This window comes from Pristis pectinata, chromosome 1 (assembly GCF_009764475.1).
Source record: "Pristis pectinata isolate sPriPec2 chromosome 1, sPriPec2.1.pri, whole genome shotgun sequence".
In the NCBI taxonomy this organism is placed as follows: Eukaryota; Metazoa; Chordata; class Chondrichthyes; order Rhinopristiformes; family Pristidae; genus Pristis; species Pristis pectinata.
This window is the reverse complement of record NC_067405.1, coordinates 146,824,173-146,847,270: the sequence shown is the minus strand read 5'-3', so window position 1 is coordinate 146,847,270 and position 23,098 is coordinate 146,824,173. Positions and strand designations below refer to the sequence as shown.

Genomic DNA, 23,098 nt, shown 5'->3' with positions numbered 1-23,098 from the left:
ATGCTGATCTCACCAGCAGTTCCCCAGAAGAATAGGGGAGAAAGGTTTCTGTTCTTGCTGAGAAGCAGTTCCACTGATGTTCCCTCCAAAGGACCATTCTTCCTGCAGGGTGTTTGGCCCTGGAGGATTTCTCAGTCCAGCTGGTGAATTCCTCACCGTGTGGTCACACAACATGCAGGGGGTACTGGGACAATGAGCACGACTGAGAAGTGGTCACTTGGTGATCGCTTGCAGCCTTTCACCTCCTAAAGCATTTCAGAGCCAATAATGTACCTTTCGAGCATAGGGGCTGTGTTAACGTAGGAAACAAGGCAGCCAGTTTGCACAGCAAGCTCCCACGAACGGCAGTGGATCAAATCACAGATTCTCTCTGTAGTGATGTTAACTGATGAATAAATATTGATGCAGGATACTGGGGCCTTCAACGTTCAGGTGAGTTTATTGTCATATACACCAGGGTGCCATGAAATTCCTTGCTCGTGTGAAGCTCACACAGTAAACAGTATATGTGGTAATAACAAATGCAACAATAAATACAGGGAAGATCACAAAAACAACAGAACGGTGCAAAGTACAGCAGTGCAAACTGAGGTCATGCAAAAGAAGTGCTAAAGTGACAACAATGGAATAAGTAGAACTAAGAGTCTGAGAACGTGCCAGCCCCACCGGGAAGGGGATGTGAGAGAGGTGATCGGTTCAGGAGTCTGACAGCAGTGGGGAAGAAGCTGTTCTTGAGTCCAGACGTCCGGGCTTTCAAGCTCCTGTATCTTCTCCCAGAAGGAAAAAGAGAGAAAGGGGGTGGTCAGGGTGGCAGGCATCCTTGACGATACCGTTAGCCTTCCTGATGCAACGCACAGTGAAGATGAACTGGATGGAAGGAAGTGAGGATCCTGTGATTGACTAGGCAGTTGGTCCTTTTACATCCACATGAGATGGCAGATGAGTTTCCATTTAATGTCCAACCTGAAGACAGATGCCATAGTGTGAGGAAGTCTCTGTAATAACAGCAGAATTTTAACATTTGCCTGAGAGCCCATCTTTGAGCTCGTGATCTGCCTTTGATGTGTTCATTCTCACACTGTGGCATCACCCTCAACACAGGCACTCATTACCCTGAAAATGTGAGAGTGGACACTGTATTTGGAGTCGCTGTGGTAGTGTTCAACCACACCAGTGCTCATTGAGGGGTCAGCGGTAGAAAGGGTGAGCAGCTTCAAGTTCCTTGGAGTCAACATCTCGGAGGATCTATCCTGGGTCCAGCACATTTATGCAATCATGAAGAAGGGGCTTTAGGAGTTTGAGGAGATTTGGAATGTCACCAAAAACTCTAACAAATTTCTATAGATATACGGTGGAGAGCATTCTGACTGGTTGCATCACCGCCTGGTATAGAGGCTCCAATGCACAGGATCCCAAGAGGCTGCAGAGGGTTGCAGACTCAGGCAGCTCCATCACAGGCACAACCCTCCCCACCATCGAGGACATCTTCAACAGGCGGTGCCTCATGAAGGCAACATCCATCACTAAGGACCCTCACTACCCAGGATATGCCCTCTGAGAACTTGTGTTTTTCTGAAAACTTTGTGGGCAGTTTTAGTGATGGCCTGTTCCATTTGTTAAATTAAATTTGAACTGTAATCAAATTTTAAGTGTGCTTATGGTGATAATTGACGTGTTCTGTGGTTAGAGCCCTCCACTGTAGCCACTACACCACCTGTCCGTTTTCTGTCCTTTGCTCTCACATAATAATCTACCGATTCTTGTCCTGTGTGTTGTGCTCATTTGATTGTAACTCATATCTTCTTCGTGAAGGTTAGAACTTGTATTTAACGTGGTGTCTTATCACATTTCCAGCTCAGCTCTGAGTGCAGTGGAATTGCTAAGTGATGTTCTCTGTTTTTGAAGGAACATAGCAATCAGTTGCAGATTGTAAACCCTCGTAGATAACAAATCAAATCTCGAAACAGCAACAGGAGAAAGCCAGACAGCCTCCCAAACCTATTACACCATTCAGTTAGATCATGAATGATCTCCATGTGCCTGGGTACTCACATCCACAAGAAGTCTGTCAATCACAGTCTCAAAATCAAAGTTTTCCCCAGTACTGACAGTCTCTTATTGGCTAGAGAGTTCCTGATTGTAGTGTGAACATTTCTAACGTGAACAGCAGTATGCATTAACATAGGAGACACAAGAGACTGCAGATGCTGGAATCTGGAGCAACGATCCTGATGCAGGGTTTTGATCCGAAACGTCGACTGTTCCTCTCCCACCACAGTTGCTGCTCGGCCCACTGAGTTCCTCCAGCAGATTATTTGTTGATGCATTAACATAGCACCTTTTACGTAGCAAACTGTCCCAGGATGCTTGACAGGAGTGATCAAAATTTATCACACCAAGGAGGTGTTTGGACAGATGACCGCAGAAAACAAGAAAAGTTTAGGGAATGAATTGCAGAGCTTGGAGCCTTGGCAACTGAAGGCCAGTTTTTGTCCTGTGACACTCTTAGAGCCACATAGCATGGAAACAGCCCATTTGGCCCACCATGTCCATGCAGACCAATGGACACCATGCATATTAATCCCATCTTCCAGCACTTGACCTATAGCCTTCCATACGTAGGTGATTCAGGTACTCGCTGAATGCTTGTTAAACTTGTTAAAGTTGCACTTGTTACTCCTCTTAAATGCTGTCCGTGACTCTGCTTCCACCACGCTCTGTTAAAGGTGCCATATAAATGCAAGGATTTTTTTGGGGTGCTTGCTATATAGTGGGTTTTGTTTCTCTAGATGCACTTGAGGTTTGTTCCTTTATTTCAACAACAGAATTGAACACACTGATTCATATTGTCAAGGCAGCACAAGTGTTGGGGCTGGGCTCTGGCACTTCGCTCACATATTCAATATATTACATTTTAGCCTGCTTTAACCTCAACTCTTAAGGGTACTGACTCTCTGGAATCTGTGTTCCAACACTCAAATTACTCACAGCTGAGGCTTGAGTCACAGAGTCATACAGCCCAACAACCATGCCAACCAAAGTGCCTACCTGAGCTAGTCCCACTAGCCTGCATTTGGCTCATATCCCTCTAAACCTTTCCTATCCAAGTACCTGTCCAAGTACCTTTTAAAAGTTGTTATTGTACCTGCCTCAACCACTCCCTCTGGCAGCTCATTCCACACACCCACCGCCCTCTGTAAAAAAAACTTGCTCCTCGGGTCTCTTAAATAAGATTTCTTTATTAGTCACATGTACATCGAAACGCACAGTGAAATGCATCTTTTGCGTAGAGTGTGCTGGGGGCAGCCCGCAAGTGTCACCACGCTTCCGGCACCAACACAGCATGCCCACAATTTCCTTAACCTGTATGTCTTTGGAATGTGGGAGGAAACCGGAGAGAACGTACAAACTCCTTACAGGCAGCGGCCGGAATTAAACCCGGGTCACTGGCGCTGTAATAGCGTTACGCTAACCACTACACTACCGTGCCTGCCCCTCTTTCCCCTCTTGCCTTAAATCTATCTCCTGTAGTTTTATACTCCTCTACCCAGGGATAGACTGTGACCATTCACCTTATCTATGCCCCTCATGATTTTATAAACCTCCATAAGGTCACCCCTCAGCCTCCAATGCTCCAGAGAAAACAGTCCCAGCCTATCCAATCTCTCTTTATAACACAGGCTATAAGGAGATCTCTAGAGATTGGCATTGGCAGCCTGCTTGATGATGGGCAGCATTGTTTCTTGCCCTGTTTTATCTTGTGTCTTCTCAGACTGGGAATACTGGACACGTTTGGGAATGGGGACGTTATAAAATGTTTCCCTCTAACGCCATGTCTCACCCATTCAAGCTGGAGCAATAAGCTCTGCCAAGAAATATACTCAGTATTTCCTGTTCGGAAATTGTGGGCGGTGTGCGGTTTTGTTTCAATTACCTTCACATTCTTCATTGTGACAAGGTGTGGACAGTACTTGTCAGCAACTAGGAACGCAGTGATGCCCAGCCGAGGAAATGTGTCTGATTTCATGCAACAACATAAGGCAGGCATTGATCTAGTAGTCCCACTACCATGCTCTGCAGTGTGAAAGGGCTACCTCCTTTTATATTGATTGTTTTTGTGTGGGATGAGGGAGAGGCGGTGGGATGGACAGGGGCCAAGATTGTTTGGGGGGATGAACAGAAAGACAGACAGAGAAGTAGGGTGAGGTGAAAGGGAGGCAAGGAGAGAAAGGAAAAGTAGAGGACAGGTATTGGTATTGGTTTATTATTGTCACTTGTATTGAGGTACAGTGAAAAACTTGTCTTGCGTACCGATCGTACAGGTCAATTCATTACACTGTGCAATTACATTGAGTTAGTACAGAGTGCATTGATGTAGTACAGGTAAAAACAATAACAGGACAGAATAAAGTGTCACAGCTACAGAGAAAGTGCAGGGCAATAAGGTGCAAGGTCACAGCAAGGTAGATCATGAGGTCATAGTCCATCTCATCGTATAAGGGAACCATTCATGTACAGTCATAGAGAGATGGGAAGGATGAAGAATAAAGGGGTAAAAGAATGTCATTCAGAATCGGTGGTTACAGTGCAGGGCTCTAACCACAGAACATGTGAAATATCTCCATAAGCACGTTGAAAATTTGGTTATAGTTCAAACTTAATTTAACAAATGAAACAGGACCATCATTAAAACTGACCACAAAGTTTTCAGAAAAATACAAGTAGTTCTCAGACAGAAATATGTCACCTTGACCCAGTCCAGCCCTGTACTGAGGTGACTTAACTGCTCTCCAACATGAGCCAGCATGACAGGTGAATCAGAATCAGGTTTATTATCACTGACTTTAGTGATGTGAAATGTGTTGTTTTGCGGCAGCAGTACAGTGCAAGGATATAAGATGACTATAAATTACATAAATAAATAAATCGTGCAAAGAAAAGGAATAATGAGGTAGTGTTCATGGGTTCATGGACCATTCAGAAATCTGATGGCGGAGGGGAAGAAGCTATTCCTGAATTGTTGAGTGTGGGTCTTCAGGCTCCTGTACCTCCTCCCTGATGGTAGTAACAAGAAGAGGGCATGTCCCGGGTGGTGAGGGTCCTTAGTGATGGATGCTGCCTTCTTGAGGCACCGCCACTTGGAGATGTCGTCAATGGTGGGGAGGGTTGTATCCGTGATGAAGCTGGCTGAGTCTACAACCCTCTGCAGCCTCTTGTGATCCTGTGCGTTGAAGCCTCCATACCAGGCTATTGATGCAACCAGTCAGAATGCTCTCCACCGTACACCTATAGAAATTTGTATGGGTCTTTGGTCACATACTGAATCTCCTCAAACTCCTAACAAAATAGAGCCACTGGCGTGCCTCCTTCGTGATTGCATCAATATGTTGGGCCCAGGACAGATCCTCTGAGATGTTGACACCCAGGAACTTGAAGCTGCTCACCCTTTCCACCGCTGACCCCTCAATGAGGACTGGTATGTGTTGTCCTGAATTCCCCTTACTGAAGACCACAATGAATTCCTTGGTCTTGCTGATGCTGAGTGCGAGGTTGTTGTGACACCGCTCAACCAGCCGATCTATCTCACTCCTGTACGCCTCCTCATCGCTATCTGAGATTCTGCCAACAACAGTGGTGTCATTGGCGAATTTATAGATGGTGTTTGAGCTGTGCTTAGCCACACGGTCATGAGTGTAGAGAGAGTGGAGCAATCTCACAGGCATTCACTCCATTAAGGCTGTTTCATTTGCTCTTTCACTTACTGTCTGCTAGAGTTTTCTATCCTCTCATCAGTTAATCGCCTTTTATCTGAAGGAGGTGAAACTGTTTCCTTTGCCTTGTTTAATAATTGCTGATGTCTGGGAAATCAGTGCACCCTTCTAAACATGTGTCAGTCTAACATGTGGTGGCTCCCACACTCAACTAGGAGTGGGCCGGGTGAGTTTGGCGATGGTCAAACATTCCCCCGTTTAACATGTAGCAATAGGAATGGGAAAGAAAAGATCCCATACCTGGTAGTGAGGTGAGCAGATCTGGAATATTGTCTCCTCACTGCCGGGCAGTGTGTGGCTGTCATTGCTGCACCCACAGGTGCCTTGTGCTAACTTGACAGTTTAGTAGGTTAGCCTTACAACTGCAGTGGCATGCAGTTTTGGCTGAAGTAGTTTTTAAAGAGATGTGATTAAGCAGTGTTCCTATACAAAGGTCCACGATTGTGACAATTCAGTGTTCCAATTCTTCACTGTCCTTGAAGTATGTACATTTTGATATGTTGTGTGCCGTTGTGAATCCCCTGAACTACTTGGCTGATCTTCTTTGACTTCTGTTCCAGGCTCAATGAGTTTGAGGAGACGCCGACTAGTCAGTTAACAATTGATGAGTTTATGAAGATTGACTTGGAGCAAGAGTGTGACCCGCCTTCATTCACAGCCGGGAAGAGAAAGGTTAGACTGCAGCAGGTAAGTTTGTATATAGCAGGAAGGCTTGAGACGTGAAGTGACCAGCCAGTAGAGGAAGTGCCACAAGGATTGATTTCTGAGGTGGTGGTGCGAGGGTGGAATGGAAAATTGTCTTAAGAGGAGAGGTTACGCTGACTGGACCTGAATTCTCTTGGTTTTAGAAGAATGAAAGATGATTGGTAGTAAATTAATTTGGGAAATTGGTTTATTATTGTCACATGTACCGAGGTACAGTGAAAAACTTTGTTTTGCATGCCATCCATACAGATCATTTCATCACATCAGTGCATTGAGGTAGTACAAGGGAAAACAATAACAGAATGCAGAATAAAGTGTTACAGTTACAGAAAAAGTGCAGTGCAGGCAGACAGTAAGGTGCAAGGTCATAACGAGATAGATTGTGAGGTCAAGAGTCCACCTTATTGTACGAGGGAACCATTCTACAGTCTTATAACAGCAGGATAGTTGTCCTTGAGCCTCGTGGTACATGCTTTCAGGCTTTTGTATCTTCTGTTCGATAGGAGGGGGCAGAAGAGAGATTGTCCGGTGTGGGTGGGGCCTTTGCTTTACTGAGGCAGCGAGAAGTGTAGATGATCTCATTGAAACGTACAAAATTCTTACAGGGGTAGATGTGAGGGTGTTTCCCCTGGTTGGAGTGCCTGGAACCTGGGGTCTGATTGGCCATTCAGGATGGAGATGAGAAGAGAATTTCATCACTATAGAGGGCCATGGATCTTTGGAATTCTCCTCCCAAGAGTGGTTCAGAGGCTCAGCTGCTGTGTATGTTCAAGATAGAAATCTTTGCTTATTAAGGGAGTCAGAGGACATGGGAATGGAAAGTGGCATTGAGCTGGGAGATCAGTCATGGTCCTGTTGAATGGAGAAGCAAGGGTGAGAAGCTGAAGCCTAGTCCATCTATTTCTCATGTTTTTATGAAATTTGACACAGTGAAATCTCTGGAAAAATTAGTTATAATCTTTTCCTCAAGAACCATCAAATTTTTTGAAGCTAAGATAAGATATTTATTTATTAGTCACATGTACATTGAAACACACAGTGAAATGTGTGTTTTTACGTTACTGAGAATGTGCTGGGGGCAGCCCACAAGTGTCGCCACGCTTCCGGCGCCAACATAGCAAGCCCACAACTTCCTAACCCGTACGTCTTTGGAATGTGGGAGGACACCGGAGCACCTGGAGGAAACCCACGCAGACACGGGGAGAACGTACAAACTCCTTACAGACAGCGGCAGGAATCGAACCCGGGTCACTGGCGCTGTAATAGCGTCACGCTAACCGCTACACTATGGTATGGTTCCCCAGGTACCAAACTCCTCCTGTACTTTGGCCGGTGGCCATAGTTTGTGTCTAAGCTGCTCAACTGCCAGGGACAGCAACCCAGCCAGGTCTTCCTGCAGCCCACTTTGCATCAACACCAGATTTCCCCACAGCTGTCATTAAGCAGAAACCCTGACAGGAGGTCCTGACTGATTAGACTCCTGCCATTGTACAGTAGTCACTGAGCCCACCTCTGCTGGCTCTGTGAACGGGACATTACGATCACTAGATTCTCCATAGCCTTGACATTGCCCTGAGCAGATGTTTTTCTCTTTTAAGTGCGTGTCAGATTCCCTGATGAAATTTAGGATGGAATCTGCTGCCTCCCCCCTTTTGAGGCAGCACGCGATAACCTACTCTTCATCTCCCCGCTTCCTTTGGTTAAATTTGTGCCCTCCAGTTCCTGGACCTTTTGCCTTGCTAATGATCTCAAGCTATGATCTCCCCAACATACCTGTAACCTTATGTAAGGACCCCTCAGTACTACTCCATGACAGCAGCTTGCATTGAATAAATTACTTGCAAAAGGTGTTGATTTTATAAAAAGTGATATTTTTTTAATTTCATTTCAGTTGGAACAAGAACTATCCAAAAAACTGGCAGATATTGAAGGTAACTGAACTCTTCCTGTTTGTATCAACACACAAAGTGCTGGAGGAACTCAGCAGGTCAGGCAGCACCGATGGAGGGAAATGTACAGTCGACATTTCAGGTTGAGACCCTTCATCAACTGTCCATTTCCCTCAATAGATGCTGCCTGACCTGCTGAGTTCTTCCAGTGCTTTGTGTGTTACTCCAGATTCCAGCATCTGCAGTATCCGGTGTCTCTGTCTTTGTATGTTCTCTCTCTCCGTGCATCCCTCACATTCTCTCTCTGGTCTCTCTCTTTTTCCCCCTCCCTCTGCTTGCCTGTCCCCAGCCTCCCTTCCCACTTCAAAGAATTGAATTTCAAGGTTGCTCAGCAATGGGCTGAAGTTTATAAGGTGATTTTTAAAAATGAAATGTTGACATTCTGCAGGTGAAATAACAAGTTATCAAGATGAGATTGAGACGGAACTGGAAATCATGCGACCAAGGTACCGCGGGGTGTATGCAACGTACGCTAAAGGAGGTGTGTATACAGCCTCACTGGAGGCAGGAAGATGTGTTGTGTAACTTCACATTAATGATAAAATGATGTGGTAGAGTAGCATGGACACAGACAGCACTGTTTCCTCTAAATGACAGCTGTAAATGGACACTGCAGAGAGTATAGGGCATCATATCCTCTCCTGGTCCTCTAATCCAGTACCTACTCCGAGATGACATTCAACCTAGGGCCATGGGAGCTTCCTTGACTGGTCCCTCCAAGGCAGAAAGAAGGTAGGGTTGCTGTTATCATTTTATCATGAACTTGGGCAGAAGATACATCTTGAAAGCATGTACCACCAGGCTCAAGGACAGCTTCTATCCCACCGTTATAAGACTATTGATCTGTTCCCTAGTACGATAAGGCTCTTGATCTCACAAGCTACCTCGTTATGACCTTGCACCTTATTGTCTGCCTGCACTGCACTCTCTCTGTAACTGTAACACTTTATTCTGTTATTGTTTTCCCTTGTACTACCTCAAGGCACTTATTATCATCACTGTACCTCAGTACATGTGATGATAATAAACCAATTCCAATAAGTCATCACCTCACAACACCAGAGACCCAGTGCTGTCTGTGTGGAGTTTTCCCTGTGACCCCGTGGGTTTTTCCCCCAAGTGCTCTGGTTTCCTCCCACGTCCTTCGTGGCAATAAATTACTGGGCTACTTTAAATTGCCCTTAGTGTGTAGGTGAGTGGGAGAATCTGGGGGGACTGGGTGAGAAAGTGGGGAAAATAAATAAAATGGGATTCATGCAGGATTAGTGTATATGGGTTGTTGATGGTCAGCATGGACTCAGGGGGGGCGAAGGGCCTGTTTCCGTGCTACATCTCTCCATGACTGTTGTGGTTCAAAAATCACTGCCCCAGACAACATTTCTAAACCTCTCTCCCATCAGTTTGTGGGTTCAGGACTGACTCCTGAAGAGGAAGGAAGGCTGAATCTTCAGTACTGTAAGAGAATGTCACTCAGAATGACCTGTTGTGGTGGTGTGGCTGTGTATCTAATGGTTAAGTTATTGGACTAACTACCAAAGGTCTAGACCATTAATTGGGGTATATGAGTGTGCAAATTCGTCCTTGGCATCAGGGAAATTTAAACTTAAGTGGGTGGAGTATTTTGTACAGTTCTGGTCGACTTGTATTATGTACAGTTCTGTTTGCCACACTATGGGAAGGGTGTGGTGGCAATGGAGAGAGTGCAGAAAAGATTCACAGGGGTGTTCCCTGGAATGGGGAGCTGTAGTTGTGAGGAGAGATTGGACAGGCTGGGTCTGTTCTCACTGGAATGTAGGAGGCTGAGGGGTGACCTTATAGAGGTTTATAAAATTCAGGTTCAGATGAGTTTATTGTCATGTGCACCAGGGTACAGTGAAATTCATTGCTCACATGAAGCTCACCAAGTAAACAGTGTACATGTAATAAAGAACAACAATAGCCACAGTGATGAGCACAAATCAGTAGAATGGTGCAAAGGTTGTAGTGCGGTCTGAAGTAGTGTAAGGAAAAATTCTAAAGTGTCATTAAAATGAAATTATGAAGCATAGATAGGATAAGTGAGAGGGCACAGGTTTAAGGTGAGGGGGAGACCTGAGGGGTAAGTTTTACTCACAGCGGGTGGTGGATATCTGGAACGAGCTGCCAGAGGAAGTAGTGGAGGCTGATACAGTTATAATGTTTGAAAGGTGTTTGCACTGGTACCTGGATAGGGAAGGCTTACAGGGATACGGGCCTAATGCGGGCATAGGCATAGGTGTAGGTAGGCATCAGGGCCAAAGGAGCCCGTTTCTGTGCTGTACCATTCTTTGATTCTCTGAAAACGGTGTTGAGGTGGAGGATGAGCCGTGATCTGTTGAAAGGTCTACTCCTGCTCTGATTTGTTTCTTGGGGAACGTTGTAGTTTCAGCACTGCCTTTGTTGCAGTGCCCTCCTGTGTTTTCTGCTCTGTGGCCACTGCCCACATGGTGCAATGCACGGTGACATTGGCCTTATAATTACATACGTAAATCTTGCTTTAAGTACTTACATGGAGCCATTTACAACACATTCTCACCGTGGTCTTCATTGTCAACCAGTATTAAAGATCCATATTTAAGAACATTTTTAAAGTATTCCATGTGTTTGTGGAACTCTGCATTAATGAGAAAAACACACACCAGGATGTGAAGCACATGGATCTGGGAGAGATCGCGTTCCATTCAAAGCTTGGACTGATCTCACCACTCAGACCACTCTTGTGGAATAAAAATCTAACCGTGGTTGTGGTTTGGTTTTGCTTCTGATTACTGTTGAATGAGCCCTACTGGATAAGGCTTTGATTAGATGATTAGACCATAGCAAGGGTCATCTTATCTATGGGAAGATATACGGGGGGGAATGCAGCAAAGATCCACCAGTCTGACCCGTGAGAATAGTGTTATGAGAAGTTGATTAGACCAGGCCCATATTTCCTAGAGTTCTGAAGAATCAGTGGTGATCTCATTTATTAGAACAGATAATGAAGCTGACTAAGAGACAGATGCTGGGAGGTTGTTTCATTTGGCTGGAGCATAGTTTCAGGATAAATAATCAGCAGCTCATAGCCAAGATGAAGAGAACTTTTCTTCTCTCATTTGTTGTACATCTTTGGAATCATTACGCTGTGGATGTTCGTATTGTAGAGATAGGCAAATTTTTGAACACTGAAAGAATCATGAGATATGAGGAGAAATAGATACTCTGGAGGATTGACCATGGACCAATTGGATCATGGAGTAGACTTGAGAGGAGAAATACACGATTCTCCCTCTGGTTTTTATGCCTTTATGAAGGCATGATGATGTGGTTGGGAAGGACAGGATCAGATTAGGACCTTGCAACCCCATCCTAAACTTATAATGAGCTCTTGGGGACGTCAGCAGGAGATGGAACTCTTGGGATAGGAGGGAGGGGAAAAAAGTCAGTGAGGAAAAGATGAACCTAACCAGTGTTAGCTTACCCTCAGAGCTGGAGCAGTCAACAACAGTGGAATTGGTTTATTATTGTCACATGTACCAAGATACAGTGAAAAGTTTTTGTTTGCGTGCCATCCATATGGATCATTCCATGCATAAGTACATCAAGGTAGTAAAAAGGAAAACAGAATGCAGAATAAAGTGTTACAGTTATAGAGAAAGTGCAGTGCAGGCAGACAATAAGGTGCAAGAAACAAGATGTGGTAGACTAGAAAATCAAGAGTTCATTTGTAGTGTATGAGAGGCCCATTCAAGAGTCTGATAACAGCGGGATAGAAGCTGTCCTTGAGCCTGGTGGTATGTGCTTTCAAGCTTTTGTATCTTCTGCCCAGTGGGAAAGGGGAGAAGAGAGAATGATCTGGGTGGGAGGGGTCTTTGATTATGTTGGCTGCTTTCCCAAGGCAGTGGGAGGTGTAGACGGAGTCAGTGGAGGGGAGGGGAGGTGATGCGCTCGGCTGCATTCACAACTTTCTACAATTTCTTGCGGTCTTGGGCAGAGCAGTTGCCGTACCAAGCCGTGATGCATTTGAATTGAATGCTTTCTGTGGTGCATCTGTAAAAATTGGTAAGAGTCATTGGGGACATGCTGTATGCTGAAATAAAATAGAAAAGCTCAGCATGTTAGGCAGCATCTATGGAGAGAGAGGCAGAGTTAATGTTTCAGGCTGATGACCCTTCATCACGTTTCCAACATCTGCAGTTCTTGCTTTTTGATTACAATTAAATTGGATAATTTTAGACAGGAAGATTTCAAGCACAAAGAAACTCAATTAAGCAACATTCAATTTATCTGTGTATTTTTTTAATTCTTGAGATTAAGAACAAATGGTTTATCCTTTTTGTTCAGGTTTCCTGCTTGGTTTATCAATTAAAAAGCCTTACTCGGTGAAAGCAATATGCCTGTGTAAGATGAGGAGTTTAATTAAAGTTGCTTGATAGTTGTATGTTGCTGACAGCTGAATAATGGAATGAACAGCTGTTTGGGAAAGAGATGTGTGGCTCCCCCTTGTATACACTGAATCCAGTGGGCTCTGTGCTTTGGCTGGTCACGTTCAGTATCTGCAGTACAACTGGCTCCAGCATATATAGCAGAGTATATATAACAGAGTATATACGCCAGCAGAGTATAGTCTAACTTGCACTGCTATAAGCTAAATCTACCTTAAAGCAAAAAAAACCCTGCAGTAAAGTCAGTAATTATTTTGCTAGCACCGTGAGCTATCCTGTCCTCTGTCTCAAGAGTGGCTTTAACCTCACCTGCAGTTGAGAGATACTGTAAACGTGTCTGGAATAGGCAAGCTGTCTTGGACCTGAGGTCAGATAGCGTTAGCTGAGCTGAGAAGGGTTAAACATCACCATAGTTTTCTCCTCTTTACCCCTTGCACCTCTCGGCACTTGATTCTCTCTTACCCGACTAACCCAAACAAAGTGGAACACACCGAAATCATTCCCATCTTTTATGAGCTGTGTTTTATGAGGTGTAATAGTGACATCCCAGGGGAGCACTTTTGGTGTATTTTGATGTATGCTAGAGGTATTGAAGTATGGTGGGACTAAAGGATTACCATAGAACCATACAGCACAAAACAGGCCCTTCGGCCCACCATTGATTAACTCAATGTGATGTAACCCCTGTGAAATGTTGAGTGTTGATTTGTAGCTGATTGCAGACAAATACAAATCACTTATAGACAAGCTGCGTAGGAAGCAAATTTCCTTATGCTGATTTGAGCTGTGGTGGCAGAGTGGCACAGTTAGTAGAATTGCTGCCTCACAGCGCCAGAGACCCCGGTTCGATCCTGACTGGGTGCTGTCCGTGTGGAGTTTGCACGTTCTCCCTGTGACCGCGTGGGTTTCCTCCCACGTCCCAAAGACGTGCTGGTAGTTTAATTGGCTGCTGTAAGTTACCATTAGTGTGGGTGAGGGTAGAATCTGGAGGGAGTTGAAGAAAATGTGGGGAGAATAAAATATTGGATTAATGTAGGATTAGTGTAAAATGGGTGGTTGATGATCGGCGTGGACTCAAGGGCCTGTTGCTATCCTGTATCTCCATGACCCTTTCATAATAATAGAACATAGGACAGTACAGCACAGAACAGGCCCTTCGGCCCACAATGTTGTGCCGACATAGTTAATCCCTCCTACCTACAGAATGCCCATATCGCTCCATTTTCTTCTCATTCATGTGCCCATCCAAGTCCCTCTTAAAAGCCCCCAATGAATTTGCCTCCATCACCTTATCAGGCAACGCATTCCAGGCATCCACCGCTCTCTGAGTAAAAAAACTTACCCCTCACATCTCTCCTGAGCCTACCTCCTCTCACCTTATATACATGCCCTCTGGTATTGGATCGCTCAATAATGGGAAAAAGATGTTGTTTGTCCACCCTGTCTATACCCCTCATAATTTTATACACTTCCAACAGCACCTCTCGGGTAACAGATGTTAGGCTGATAGGAGCAAGATAGGCTGGTACCTGAAGGAGTTAAGGGGTGGATATGTATAAGGAACACATCGGAATGAATTACAGTTTGGAATCTAATTGAGGGCTTTTGGACATTTATCCAGTGAACAATAGATTCCAGGGAGTGAGTTATCAGTTATCATCTAGTAGAGGGGCATGGGTATTTAAATATAAAATAACAGAGCCAGCAGTGTGTTAAAGGCTGAAGTATAACTTAGGGGGTTTGAGGTAGATGGGAATGTATTATAGACTGGAATGTAGTTAAGGGGCTGGGGTTGTGTAACCCAAAGTGCAAAACAAAGGTAAAAATATCCTGCAGATAGCTCTCTGGCAAAGATGAGGCAGTCTCAGTCTGGCTCATGTTGAAATCTTCAGTCCTGCATCCTATTTCTGACTGGGCTAGTATTGTTTTCCAGATGGACAGGATGACGGAGCCTCAGTAGCCTCCTTAGGAGAGGAAGAGGGAGAGGATGAAGAGTTGACAGCAGTCGCAAACCACCTCAACAAGGATCTCTACGATAACTTCCTGAATGGAGACCAACCAAAGGACAATGACAAAACAGAGGAGGAGAAGGAATCGGAGCCTCCACCCAAACCCCCCAACATATTGTCTCTGTTAGGGCCCCTCCCAACAGCTGCCAGTCTGGGTCTGAAGGAATCCATCGAGGAGTGCATAGCAGCTGAAGGATCTGAGGCAGGTAAGTGTGATCAGCAAGAATGTACTGCCTGCAGGGTTTTGTGTGTGAGCAAGGAATAAGTCTATATAAAAAGACTGCGACACCAGTCATAAGCCCTTCTGTCCTTGATATGCTGCTAAACTATTGTGACTGAAGTTGGGATAAGGGTCTGTGCTTGACATCAGAACCCCTTTGTGCAAGTTGAGAGTTGAGCTGCTGATAAGGTCTCTGCACTCTTCCAGTTCTGCCTCTTCTTAGTTTTTTTGTCAGTCCTTCACTGGCAGTGGTGCTTTCAGCTCCGCAATTCTCTCTCTGTCGCAACCCTCCTTCAAGGCACTCCTAAAAGCTACTTCTTGGACCAAGTTTCAAACTTTGTTTGATAATGTTCCCATCAGTGTTGGTGGGGTGGGGTAGGGGTTGCCTATGATATTAAGTGTGATTTAAAGAAGTTACTGTTATAAATCTATAAGTAGTAATTATGTGATTCAGGAACTGCTGTTGTCGATATTCCTGGACGTACCTGTTTTAGAAAATGTTAACATTGATTATAAAGGGGTGAATAAAACACAGGGACTGTTAACTGGTTGCTTACTGATATCTCCTGTTGCTGCAGTCTCAGCTGTAATACAATGTAAACTGTTGGTTTGTAGCATCAAATGTGGAGCTTTTTTGTGTGAGGTGAGCTATTTGACTACAGAGGCCAATGGGGTTGAGCTGTCCCAGTTTCCTGCACCATTACAGGTGCCCAGCTGGTACTGGATGGTGATTGGGAGTCCTGCCTGTCCACTCCCACTCTGCCCAGTTCAGATGGACAACACTGAGGCTAATTCCAGTTCCACTGCCAACCGAGCGCAGACCAATCAAATATTAATCACAAAAACCCCGCAGATGCTGGAAATCTGAAATGAAAACACAAAATGCTAGAAACACTCAGCAAGTCAGGCAGCATCCGTGGGAAGAGGACCAGTTCTGATGAAAGGTCTCTGACCTGAAACATTAACTGTTTCTCTCTCCCCAGATGCTGCCTGACCTGCTGAGTGTTTCCAGCATTTTTGTTGCTATTGCAGCTAAGTGTTGACATTCTGAACAAATTGTTGATGGAAGAGGTGCTTAAGTTTTAAGTTTATTGTCACAGGCAGACATACCCAGGGTATAAATGCCATGAAAATTAGCTTTTTGCAGCAGCAGCACAGTGCATTACACACAGGACAAATATAAGTTAATATAGACTTAAATTAACATAAGTGTTAGCTTATGTTTGTTCTGTTTGTAATGGACTGTGCTGCAAAAAGTTCTGCGGCTTTGGCTGCTTCATTAGCGACCTTCCTTCCATCATATTGTCAGAAATGGGGATGTTCACTGGCAAGTGCACAGTATTTAATTCCATTTACCAAGTGGCATCTTTACCTTGTTGCCGTTAGCCATGTTGGAACTCAGCTGGTCTGGTGAATTCCTCATGAAGTTTAATGTGGCAGCACGATCTTCCGCAGGTCTCCCAACTCTCAGGCTGGAATCCGTGCTGGGTTAAACCTGGAGCAAGTACAGCATTCCCTTTCAAATAGACAGGAGGCATCATCTCCTGGCAGCAAGGCAGCACTGTCATTATATTTTATTTACTGATGTTAGTTGCAATGTTTTAAATTGTTTTTTAGGGCATAAATGTCTTTAATTCTTTAAATGTAAATTTTAAATAATTTTACTTGACAATTTGCTTTACTTTTACTGACTTTGAATGTCAAAGTTATTAACAATCAGTAACAGTGACACTTTGACAGGGAGTCACCACCAAGTGCAGTGAGGCAGCCCCTGTGCTGCCTTGGGTTGCCGTAGTGCTGGGAGCTAGGCACCTAGCATGAATGAAACAAACAGTGTAGCACAGGGGCAGACACCCAGTGATTTGGGGGCAATGGAACATCTGCTGCATTATTTTTGAACTTTAAGTCTGACTCTCCAATGGCAGAAGATAAGTTTAACTAATCACCCAGCTTTAGGACAGATGTCATTAAGCTGGAGAGCGTGCAGAAAAGGTTCACGAGGATGCTACCGTGACTGGAGGCCTTGAGTTATAAGGAGAGGCTGGAAAGGCTGGGACTGTTCTCTCACCATCCCAAGGGCAGATGGGAAGGGCAATTGATGCTGGCTTTGCCAGTGACGCTTGGACATAGAACATAGAGCAGCACGGCACAGGAACAGGCCCTTCGGCCCACCATGTCTGTGCTGACCATGATGCCAATCCAAACTAATCCCATCTGCCTGCACATGATCCGTATCCCTCCATCCCCTGCCTGTTCATGTGCCTGTCTAAATGCCTCTTAAATGTTGCTGTCATATCTGCTTCCTCCCCTTCCCCGGGCATTGCATTCCAGGCACCCACCATTCTCTGTGTAAAAACACTTGCCTGCACATCTACTTTAAACTTTCCCCCTCTCACCTTAAAGCTATGCCCCCTAGTATTTGACATTTCCACCCTGGGAAAAAGACTCTGTCACCCTTTGCAGAGATCAAGAGGGGGAGATCAGTGGCATCCCCTCAACATGGGGTCCTCTTGCATTCTGAAAAATGAATTTATTAAAATAAAATTATTGTATTGCTGTCTCAAGGAGTTTACTGTGATTGAGCTGTCATGTTCTGTGTGTTAAAGTACGCTTCAAAAATGCGGCATTTTGTGTCATTTTGAAAAGGACACAGAAGTTTCCATGGAAATGCAAAGTTATCTTTTTATGTGCTCAACCACTGTATATAATAAATAATTGAACATAATTTAAAGACAAAACATATCCTAACTTCCAAACTCAAGCCATTCAAAGTTATTTTTCATTTCTGTTGTGCCAGCTCGTGTGTTTGCCCTAATGGGATTTCTGACTTGTGATCACTTCTGGCTATGAATTTTTCTTTATCTGACTTGGCTGATGAGGTTCTGTTGAAGTGTGGAACAGCCAAATTGAACATACGGGTTTTGAGCGGTCCAGGAGGAGATTCTGCACGATCCAGCTGTAATGCCCAAGGACATCCCCTTCTTTGTTGTGGTTTTCCAAGTGCAGCGGGAACCTAACTGTCTTACTTCAGCTGGGCTGAAGTCGTCATCTCTAAATCGTTCTTACTTCGGACTCTGCCACCTTTGCTAAGTGTGTTTCCATCTTTTCGTCAGCGGGTAGCACTCTAAAGGCTCAGGCTCCACTCCAAGGATTTGAGCACATAATCTTTGCTGTGTTGTCAGAAGTGCTGATTTTTAGTTGAGAAATTAGGCCCCACTCGCCCTCAGGTGAACATAGAAGTTCCTCTCATGTCTTGGACAGTATCTTTGAGTCCCCGTAAAAGTCAAAAAGGTAGTGGAGTTACTATCATCTTGTTGTTGGTGGAATCTTGACTCCTGCTGTGACTATTAAATTATGAATTGTAAATTGGTTTATAATTGTCACATGTACTGAAGTAGTGAAAAGCTGGTCTCGCATACCGTCCAAACAGATCATTTCATTATAAGATTTCTTTATTAGTCACACATGCATCGAAACACACAGTGAAATGTGTCTTTTGTGTAGAGTGTTCTGGGGGCAGCCCGCAAGTGTCGCCATGCTTCCGGCGCCAACATAGCATGCCCACAACTTCCTAACCCGTACGTCTTTGGAATGTGGGAGGAAACCGGAGCACCCGGAGGAAACCCACGCAGTCATGGGGAGAATGTACAAACTCCTTACAGACAGCGGCCGGAATTGAACCCGGGTCACTGGCACTGTAATAGCATTACACTAACCGCTATGCTACCGTACAACAGTGCATTGAGGTAGTACAAGGGAAAACAATAACAGAATGCAGAATAAAGTGTTACAGTTACAGAGAAAGTGCAGTGCAGGTAGACGATAAGGTGCAAGGTCAAGAGTTCATTTTATCGTACTAGGGGACCGTTCGAAAACACAACGGGATAGAAGCTGTCCTTGAGCCTGGTGGTACGTGCTTTCAGGCTTTTGTACCTTCTGCCCAATGGGAGAAGGGAGAAGAGAGAATGTCCAGGGTGGGTAGGGTCTTTGATTACGCTGGCTGCTTTACCGAGGCAGCGAGAAGTATAGACAGAGTCCATGGAGGGGAGGCTGGTTTCTGTGACGCGCTGGGCTGTGTCCACAACTCTCTGCAGTTTCTTGCGGTCCTGGGCAGAGCAGTTGCTGTACCAAGCTGTGATGCGTCTGGATAGGATGCTTTCTATGGTGCATCGATAAAAATGGGTGAGGGTCGATAGGGGCATACCGAATTTCTTTAGCCTCCTGAGGAAGTAGAGGTGCTGTCTATAAAGAAACTTGGGATTTTGTAAGGTTGTGAGCAATGGAAGTCGATGGGCTTCCATTTGTTCCTTCCAAGGTCAGGGGAGCTGAAGTTCTTTGACGTTGGTTGTGGGGAGTGTACAGAGGCCAGTGGCATCCCCTTGACGTGGGGTCCCCTTGCAGACTCAGTCACTGAGTGTGTGGCACTGCAAAAAGGCTGGTGTCTGTGTGGACCCGACCAGCGATTCCCTCTGGGAAGTGCAGCTCCCAGCTGAACCAGAGTAATGTGGATTTTTCCCTCTATTCCTCCCTCCACCTTGCTGCAGTGATGTCAGATGATAAAACGACCAGTTTAAATAAATCGCAGGAGCCAGTTGTGGCTGAGCAGTAGGATGGAAGTGTGGATGAGAGACCGAGACAGAGGGGATTTCTGCTGAACCTATAACATTCTTACTTCAGTGGTTAAAGATGCCTCTCCTTCTGGACCACTTTTGCCGGAGAGTGGGAGGAGGCGGTGTACTCCCACCAGAAGATTGAGAACACACTCTCTGGTTTCATGCTCCCCCCATAGTTTTGCTGGGGCACATCTGTAGTAGCTTCTGTGCAAGTTGTGTGGAATTTGTTCCTGAGGCAAAACCGTTTTCCTTTAGTTTTAAGTTGGCTCGTGAACAGCTCGTAAAATGATGTCTGTTCCTGCAGGAAGGAAGGAAGCAGGAACACAAAGGGAACATTGCCCAGTCACCCGGTCAGGAGCAGCACAGGGGCACAGCTGGTCGAGCCGCTGCCACACAGCTCCAGCCATCAGTGTTCACTCCTGACCTCCGGTACCAGCTGTGTGGAGATTACACATTCTCCCTGCGACTTCATGTCTTTGGGATGTGGGGAAACCAGAGCATCAGGGACGGTAGGGGGGGGAGTGGAGTCCCACACAGTCACAGACAGCACCAGAGGTCAGGATCAAACCCACGTCATGGGAGCTGTGAGGCAGCAGCTCTGCCACCTTAAAACCCACGCCTATGCAGACACTGAAGTTCTCAGCTGGATAGCTGAGGACTGTCCTCGGTGAACCCCTCCTCCAAACCGTTACAGACCTTAGTTGAACAAAAGCTGTAACTCTTGGCATGACAGTGTCCCTGAAGGAGGTTGGAGGGAACAAAGAAGGTACAATAACACCTGATCATCTAGATTACTGGAGCATAATACATAATTCAGCCTATTGTGCCGGGGACAGTTAGGGCCACTTTTTTTCCATAGGTCTGCAAAATGTTGCTTTATGAATACAAATTCAATTGACTTTATGGAGCTAACTCTCCCCCCTTGCCACTTCTCCCCCTCCCCACCTCTCCTCTCTCCCTCCCCCCCTTCCCTATCCCCTCTCCCTCTCCCCCTCTCAATTCCCCTTTCCCTCTCGCCCTCTCCTCCACTGCCACCTCTCCCTCCCCCACCCCTCGCCCTTCCTCCCCACTTCCCTCTCCCCTCTCAGCCCTCTCCCTCACCTTCTCCCTTACCTGCCTCTCTCCTTCCGTTCTCTCCCGCAGCCCTCTCTCCCTCTTTGTTCACAGGGTCTCACGGTCTCCAGCTGTGGAGAAGCATCAAAGCCTGCCTCACCCCTAAGGTCGGTGTGGTGGGGAGGCTGTGAATATTGCAAAGTGGGAATGCTGACTAACAATTAACTCCCACTGATCTAACAAAGTATACTCAGCAATTCAAAACTGACTCCTTCCTTTTCCGTAAGGGACTGGTCATCATGTCTGTGACTCTCCAATTAGGGCCACTCTCTCCCTGTAGAATTTGACAAATTCAATTGTGTTTATAAAGCTAACTATTTCAGGCAAAGCTTTTCTCAAGAGCTTCGTATGTGACATATTTCAGCATCGCCGTGTAGGGACCATTTTCCACACAGCAGTGTCCCCTGAGCTGCACATTTAAATTTGTGATCATTGATCCCTGGCAGAAGCTGCTTGTAGCTGGGCTGTGAGCTGGGTCAGGCTGTTGTCTGCAATCACAGACTGAGTGCTAAGGAATGCTGATGCTCAGGGAGACATTCCCTAATGAGGGCTCAAACTTTCTGGGAAAGCAAGGGAGGAAATCCCTAGAGGCCTCCCAAACATAACATGGCTGGACACAGCTGCATGTCTTGGGTCTAGAGTGTGCGCGGTGTTTTATTCAGTGTAATGCCACTGATTTGAATCTCTAATAGGTTGGCAAAGTTTCACTATTTCCCTTTCTCTCCTCTTTCTCCCTCCTCCCTACTTCTCACTCCTCTCCATCCTCCTGTCCTCCCCCCCTCCCACCTTTCCCCTCTCACCACATGATGCAAACAAAAGTTTTTCCACTGTCTCAGTACTTGTGACAATAATAAACCAATACCAACCAAAACCAATACCGATACCTCCTGCCCTTTCCCCTCTCCCCCCTTCTCTCCCTCCTCAAAGCCTCATAAAGCCATTGCTGACATCAGGCTGAATGTACAGAGTACCTCTGGCTGTGGAGAAGCATCACAGCCCAGCTATGCCCCAGGGTCTGTAGAGGGGAACGTACAAACATAAGAAATAGGAGCAGGAGGAAGCCTCCTGGCCCGTCGAGCCTGCTCCGCCATTCAGTAAGATCATGGCTGATCTGGCCATGGACTCAGATCCACCTACCTGCCTTTTCCCCATAACCCTTAGTTCCCCAACTATGCAAAAGTCTATCTAACTGTGGCTTAAATATATTTGATGAGGTAGCTTCTACTGCTTCCCTGGGCAGAGAATTCCACAGATTCACTACTCTCTGGGAAAAGCAGTTCCTCCTCATCTCAGTCCTAAATCTATTCCCCTGAATCTTGAGGCTATTTTCCTCGTTCCAGTCTCACCTACCAGTGGAAACAACATTCCTGCCTCTATCTTATCTATCCCTTTCATAATTTTATATGTTTCAATAAGATCCCCTCTTTCTTCTGAATTCCAGGGAGTATAGTCCCAGGCAACTGAATCTCTCCTCACAGGCTAACCCCCTCATCTCCGGAATCAACCTGGTAAACCTCCTCTGCACTGCCTCCAAAGCCAATATATCTTTCCCCAATTAAGAAAGTGGGAATACTGAGCAGCACTCAGCTCTCACTAGTCTAGCTAAGATCAGCCAGCACATTTAATTTGGGTCCTTCCATTTCCATAACTCACAGAATAAGAGCCATGGAGTTGTCCAGCTCAAGAGTTGTACAGGATCGAACCCAGGTCATGGGAACTATGAGGCAGCATCTTGCTTTGTGAATACAAATCCAATTGTTTTTATGGAGCTAACTCTCCCACCTTGCCACTTCTCCATCTCCTCCCTCTCTTCCCTTCCCCACCTCTCCCTCCCCCCTTTCCTATCCCCTCTCCCTCCCTTCCTCCCTCTCCATTTAACTTGGTCATTTAACTTGTGTCCTTCCATTTCCATAACTCACAGAGTAAAAGCCATGGAGTCAAAGCCATGAAAGGGGCCCTTCAGCTCAGCACATCCATGCTACCTTTTTGACCACCTACACCAATCCCATTTGCCCACATTAGGACCATAGCCTTCTATGCCTTGCCTATTTGTGTCTGTCTAGATGCCTCTTAAATGTACTAATTGTAACTATTAACACTACTCCTCTGGTAGCGCATTCCAGGTATGAACCACTCTCTGTGTAAAAAAAAATACCCCTCAGATCCCTTTTAAAACTCCTTCCTCACCAAAACCTATGCCCTCTTGTTCTTGATAGCCCTGCCATGGAAAAATATTTTGACTATCTATCCCTTTCTGTGCTTCTCATAATCTTATA

The 23,098-nt window shown here is 45.5% G+C and overlaps 1 protein-coding gene across 2 annotated transcripts in view; it reads left to right on the top strand.

Annotated features, from left to right (window-relative positions):
* brf1b (BRF1 RNA polymerase III transcription initiation factor subunit b) overlaps positions 1-23,098 on the top strand; it is a 414,814-nt gene that overhangs the window by 265,822 nt on the left and 125,894 nt on the right. For both annotated transcript variants that reach the window (XM_052012381.1, XM_052012387.1), the window contains exons 8-11: positions 6,332-6,458; positions 8,368-8,407; positions 8,814-8,906; positions 14,801-15,082. In XM_052012381.1, coding sequence (XP_051868341.1) covers positions 6,332-6,458; positions 8,368-8,407; positions 8,814-8,906; positions 14,801-15,082 — 542 coding nt within the window. The remainder of the gene's footprint in view (positions 1-6,331; positions 6,459-8,367; positions 8,408-8,813; positions 8,907-14,800; positions 15,083-23,098) is intronic.